At 54.6% G+C, this 6,592-nt stretch overlaps 1 protein-coding gene across 1 annotated transcript; it reads left to right on the top strand.

Moving 5' to 3' along the window:
• LOC144247546 (uncharacterized) lies at positions 1-1,233 on the top strand. The gene is given in 3 exon segments (XM_077788554.1): positions 1-124; positions 311-602; positions 687-1,233. Coding segments are annotated over 3 exon segments (891 nt in total). The 5' UTR covers positions 1-72.
• The last annotated feature ends 5,359 nt before the right edge of the window (positions 1,234-6,592 follow it).

The raw sequence follows: 6,592 nt of genomic DNA on the forward strand, positions 1-6,592 counted from the left end.
GTACAAAACTCACTGTGCTCATCACTTGTTTTCCTCCCAAAACAGAATTTCCCGTACCCAAATATTCACCAGATGGAGAAGAAGGTTGCGAGGAAGAGGAAGATGCCTCAGGACTCCCAAGCAGGTGAGGAGGAAGTCAGTGCCCCTTTCCCCCTCTCTCCTGCTCCATCTCCCAGCCCAGCACGGCCCCCTGCTGCAGGACAGCCCCGCTGCCGGTGCCCTCCTGCCAGGGACGCACTTGGGGGATCTCCTTGCCCTTCCCTGTGGCACGGAGGCAAATCCCATCTACTCCTTGTCCTTCCTCCTCCAGAGCAAGAGCTGATAGTGGAGACCAGGAAGGACAAATCCCTGCAGCAGAACCTCATGGAAGAAGCTGTTTTGAGCAACTCCACATCGCAGGAATCCAACGGGGAGGAAAAGCCCTGGAGATCCCAGAGGAGGAAGGGCTGCAAGGCCAGCCCAGGGTGTTCTGAGGAGGAAAGACCCACCCTGGGCTAGGAAGGTGGGCAGAGCTTCAGCCAGAGCTCAGAGCTGGTGGTCCCTGAGCAACATCATGATGGGGAGAAGCCCTACAAGTGTTTGGAGTGTGGGAAGAGCTTCAGGCAGAGCAACAATCTGAAACGACACCTGATGATCCACACCGGGGAATGGCCCTACGAGTGTGGGGAGTGTGGGAAGGGATTCAGCTGCAAATCCCATCTTGTCAGGCACTTACACATCCACACTGGGGAGAGGCCCTACAAGTGTGGGGAGTGTGGGAAGGGCTTCAGACGGAGCTCCGACTTCATCATCCACCAACGCTTCCACACTGGGGAGAGTCCCTACGAGTGTCCCAAGTGTCAGAAGAGGTTTCACAATAGCTGCAATCTCCTTGTACATCAGCGGATTCACACGGATGAGAGGCCCTTCCGCTGCCCTGACTGCAGGAAGGGCTTCAAACACAACTCCACCCTCGTCACACACCAGCACATCCACACTGGGGAGAGGCCCTACATGTGCCCCACTTGTGGGAAGAGGTTTCAGAGCAGCTCCCATCTCCTCCGGCATGAGCAGATTCACACCGAGGAGAGGCGTTTCCTCTGCTCCGACTGTGGCAAGGGCTTCAAGCACAACTGCCACCTTGTCAGGCACTGGCGCATCCACACCAGGGAGAGGTCCTACGTGTGTCCCCAGTGTGGGAAGAGCTTCACCCAGAGCTCTCACTTGACCAAACACCAATGGAGCCACCGGTAAGGGAAGCCCTGAAAGTTCCCCAGCTGCAGGAAGAGCTTTGTGCACTGCTCCAGTTTCATCCCCCATTGGAGGACCCTGTTGGGAAGAGCCCTGGTGATCCATGTTCCCTGTGATCCATGCTGGGAAGACACCTGTCCCTTTTCCTGCCCCTACCAATGGCCTGATATGGGATTGAAGAACATGAGGGTCTGGCCATGGCCCTGTCACTACATTCACTCCTGCCTCAGGTCATTACCAGGGGCAGGAAAGGGACTCTCTCTCTGTCTTTCCCTGAGGAGAAGGGTGTCCTTTCCATGCAGGAGGAAACACGTGGCCAAAAAGATACAACTGATGGTGATGTAGTTTTCCCTGTAACTGGTTTTTCTTATCCCTTCTGTTGTTAATATTTTTTCTGTTTCTGTTTGTTCCTTATCTTGTTGCTGTTCCCAGTAAATTGTTCTTATCCCAGCCTGAGATCTTTCCCTTTTTTCCTTCAATGGAAGGTGGGAGGGCAATGAGTGCCTGCGGGGTTTGAGTGGGAGCAGGAAATTGAGAAATGCCATTCCTGAACCCCGGCCTGTGGAAACCGAGCATCCCAGCTGGTGCCAGCCCTGGTGGCCATGGCAGCAGCCTCGGGAGCGGGTCCCTGGCTGGGGCTGAGGGAACCTCTTCACTCTGGTGCCCAGGGACAGGAGTGGAGGGAGCAGCTGCAGCTTAGTCGGGGCAGGCTTAGGTTGGATCTCAGGAAAAGGTTTTTGCCCAGAGGCTGCTGGGGCGCTGCCCAGGCTCCCCAGGGAAGGGTCACAGCTCCAGGGCTCTCTGAGCTCCAGCAGCGTTTGGACAGCGCTGCCAGGCCCAGGCTGGCAGTGTTGGGGTGTCCTGTGCAGGGCCAGCAGTTGGTCTCCATGGAGCTGCCCAGGGACTGACCATAGCAATAGGGGCTGGGGATGGTTGCCATGGAAACTGACCATAGCAACAGGGGTGGGGATGGTTGCCATGGAAACTGACCATAGCAACAGGGGCTGGGGATGGTTGCCATGGAAACTGACCATAGCAACAGGGGTGGGGATGGTTGCCATGGAAACTGACCATAGCAACAGGGTTTCCTGGTGATGGTTGCCTTCTAAGGATCAGATTTGTCACAGGCCCTCAGAGGGGTTCCATGGGGACTTTCCAAGAGCCTCCAGGTTGTTCAAGAGCTGGAATGTCACACACAGAGACAGGGGCTCCATGGAGACCTCCCAAGGGTTTCTGGGGATGGCAAGAGCCGTGTGGTCAGAGGCAGTCACAGCCATTCCATGGTGACATCCCAGGGCACCTTGGCCTGCAAAGGCACCGATCTGTCACAGGCACTCACGGGGGCTCCACAGTAACATCCCAGGAGTCCCCAGGCTGCCAAAGAGCCGGGATGTCACAGGTACTCAGAGGGGTTTCTGTCATGGGCAGAGAGGGCGCTTCAGGCAAAAGCTTTATTTCTTTATTGGAGAAACTCCTGCTGAGTCATGAGATGGAGAAACACAGCAGGCACCATGGGTTCTAAAAGCCCTGAAGAGCCTCCTGACTTCTAAAATTCTTTTTAAGAGAAGAGACTGGGAGTGACTGGATGCAATCCCGGCCCCAGAATTTGTCAATGGTTTATGTATAAACAATTGGACAGGTAGAATTGAACAATTTGTCAATGCAATTTTTCATACAGGATTAATGATGGAATACCAGATATATTCATATAAATACAATCAGATCATGATTAGACAATAAGCTCTTAACCAGAGTTATTTACTCCACAGTCCAGAATCTATAACAATTCTAGGATATTCTGCTCTAGGAAGCAATTTTGAAGTCAGCAGGGCCTTGCTGGAGTGGTTTGAGCCCATTGCAGGGAGAGCCTCCTGCTCCAGCAGGAACTGCCTTTCCTGTGCCAGGAGCAGGGCAGGTCCCGCTGCAGGAACAGCCCCAGGCCAGCCCCAGCACAGGGAAGGCCTCGGGCACAAGGGCAGAGTGCCGTGCTGGGAGCTGTGCCAGGGACAGCCCGAGGCACCAAAGGCACCTTGGCAGCAGCAGCTGCTTGCAGGGCATGGCCAGAAGCCTCCCTTGGCACCTGGCCTGGTGGCCAGCGCTGCAGAGCTGCTGCCTCAGGGCTCATTTCTGGCTGGGCTCTGAAAAGCCACTTCTGCTCCAGGAGCCTGACTGGGAAGCCATTGGCCCAGCACCTTGGGGACAAGATATAAACAACAAAACTCTTCATGCCAGCAGACACAAGGCAGGGGCAGAGGAAAGGGGAGAGCCAGGCCCAGGGGACAGGGCTCCCATGGTGATGGCTGTGAGGTCACTGCCCTGCAGCAGCCTGGCTGCCCTCAGCAGACATTCTGGTCAGAAGAGTTGTGAGGGCACCCAGCACATCCGAGAACCCACACAACAGGAATTCCATCCTTGGGGAGGGGATTTCACTGGGTCAGGTTGGACACATTCCCTGATTTTGGAGCATTCCTGGGATGGGGAATACATCTCTGTGGAAAAACAGTTGCCATTTTGTGTCACTCTCATAATTATAAAATATTTCGTCCTTCTAACAAATGTAAATCCGCCCTCATTCAGTTTAAATATATTGATCCTTATTCTGTCACTGCAAGATTTTGAAGAAAATAACTTTTACTGTTTTTCCATTTTCACAGACCTCGTAGAGGACCCAAAAAACTCCCAAGATGGGGTTTGGAGGCCTCATCACATAACCCGCAGGTAGAGGCTGCAGACTCTGGGGTCAGTGATAGGGTGATTGAGGACAGAACAGGAATGGCCTGGGAGGGATTGAAGGGTGACTTCAGAGAGGATGGAGATTTTCTTCCTTGTATAAAACAGTGGGAGAAAGAAATAATGGAAACAAGGACAGGTGGGGAGGCCCAGACTGAACACCAGGAGAAAGGAATTTCCCTCTCAGGGTAGGGCTGTGGTGCAACACGTCCCCAGCAGGAGCCTGGAGCAGCCCAAGGCTTTGTGTGGCCAGGCAGGGGCAGCAGGAGGCAGAGCTGCCAGCAAAGGAAGGGCCAGCGAGGTGGGGCAGCCGGGGGTGACGACAGCCTGCAGGGACAGAGGCGCAGGGCAGGGACACCGTGGGACAGCCTGGGCTGCAGAGGGCTCAGGGATGTGCAGCAGCTGCAAGGCCCTGACAGAGCCAACCTGTGCAGCCCTTTGGCCATGGCTGCTGGCCCTGGGCCTGAGGCCACGAGGGGACAAGTGACCCTTGCAGCCCTGGGGCCTCAGTGCCTCCTTGTCCCTGCTCAGCAGCCTGGCAGGGGCCGCCCCATGGTCCTGCCCTTGGCACTGCACATCCCCACATGCCAGTGCCCATCCCAGGAAGAGCCCTGAGCAATGAGGGAGGGACAGGATCTGCCTTGCCAGGGGCTGGGGCTCAGGCCTGGGCCCTTTGCATTCCTGAAACACATCCAGGTTTGCTCAGCACCAGAGACACCTTTCCCTTGCTTGTCCCCAGCTGTCATCAGTGTCTCCAGTGTTCTGCTCTGACTGGAACCTGGGGACACTTTCTCAGTGTCCCTAACAGGGATCTCTTCAAAGTACAAGAAACTTTAGTGTTTCAGTGTAACTGAGACCTTGAGAGTTTTTTGACATCACTGAGGGGGATATGACATCACAGAGCTGGCTGTGATGTCCCAGAGTAGGGTGTGAGGCCATAGAGCAGACTCTGCCACCATAGAGGGTGGCTCTGTGGCATCAGAGGGTGGGTTGTGACATCACAGAGCAGGCTGTGACATCACAGAACAGACTGTGACTTCACACAGTGTCTTTGTGACATCACAGTCTTCTGTGACATCACAGCACTGCTTTATGGCATCACAGGGTGACATAGTCGAGTTGGCTCTGTGATATCACAGGGGCTCTGTGACATCACAGAGATGGTTGTGTGACATCACAAGGCCTGTATGACATTACAGACTGGGCTGTGACTTCACTGGGCAGCTATGTAACATCACAATGGCTTTGTGACATCACAGGGGCTGTGTGACATCACTGGGGCTATGTGAGGTCACTGGGGAGGTCACTCTACCCCAGCCCCCTCCCAGTTCCCCCAGAGAAGTCCAACACTGCTCGTGCACAGCGGGGTCCCCTGTCCCCCCGGGTCCCCCCACCCCCGGTGCCGCAGCCTCCCCCAGAGGATGTTCCACGAGATCGACCCCAGAGCCTGACACGGGGACGGGGTCTAGAGCCATGGGGGGTGGGACAGGGGGACAGGGACCCCCCGGCAGCGTCCCCGTGTCCCCCAGGGCCAGACCCTGGGCCAGGGCTCCTTCACCCTGTGACCAACGAGGGCTTGAGAGCGCTGAAAAAATCCCCAGCAAAAACCAGATTTAATATTAAGTGACAGCAGCACAAAGTTCCTTGGCAAGAGTCACTCTGCTCCTGACTGGACACTTCAGGCACAGCAAGGAAACAAAGCAACAACAAAACCAAACAAAACCCAGGCAATCAAACCAGAAATGAAACACAAACTGTCCCTGTGTGAGTGTGACACAAGGACAGTAAGGGCAAGTATAAAAGGAATATGGCCCAAAAGCTGAACACCTCAAACCTAACAGAACTTAACTTCAGCCTTTAACTTCTATTTTAAACGTCACAATTAATCTAAAGAACTGAGCTTGACAGTATTTAACCTATCTTATAACCTATGACTTTGCAATTTAACAAAGGAATAAGATTTAACAATATTCAACTTAGCTTATAACTTCTATTAACCATAACAACTTAGCAAAAGAACAACTTTTAGTAGCATTTAACTTAACTTAGACCTCATAATTTAACCTCACTTACAGGCCTGACTGGCTCAGTTATCCAAGGCACTCAGACCCCTCAGGGAGCAGCATTTCTGCCACATTTCCCCAGCACAGGCACTCCTGTGTGCACACAGACACAGAGAGTCAGTGCAAGGCACCTGTGAGAAATTCCCCTGAGCAAAGGGAAATGTTCCCTGGGGATGCTTTGGCATCTCCCCAGCAGGGAAGGGTTGAGCCTGGAGGAGTGGGGGGATCGGCCCAGGCTCCCTCGTTGTTGGGGATCCCCGAGTGCAGCAAACGGGAGAGTTCCCGGCTCGGAGAGGCCCCACTCAGAGGGAGTCGCTGGCCCAGGAGAGCTCCAAGGGCTCCTTTTGGAGCGCTGTTTGTAGGGCCCCAAGAGAGGGGCTGCAGTCCCAGCCATGTTTCATCCTGGCCGCACTTGGCATCAGCAGCTTTCTTTGGCAGGGTGAGAACAGGGATGTTGTGCCACCGAGGGAACACAAACAGTTCCCAGGGCTGCTCCTAAAGCAGCCAGGAGCTGGCTGGGCAGCAGCAGTGCTGGAGCAGAGCGTGTTTGTGCTGAGCTCCAGAGGAGC

The sequence above is a fragment of the Lonchura striata genome, chromosome 27, assembly GCF_046129695.1.
Source record: "Lonchura striata isolate bLonStr1 chromosome 27, bLonStr1.mat, whole genome shotgun sequence".
NCBI classification, from domain to species: Eukaryota; Metazoa; Chordata; class Aves; order Passeriformes; family Estrildidae; genus Lonchura; species Lonchura striata.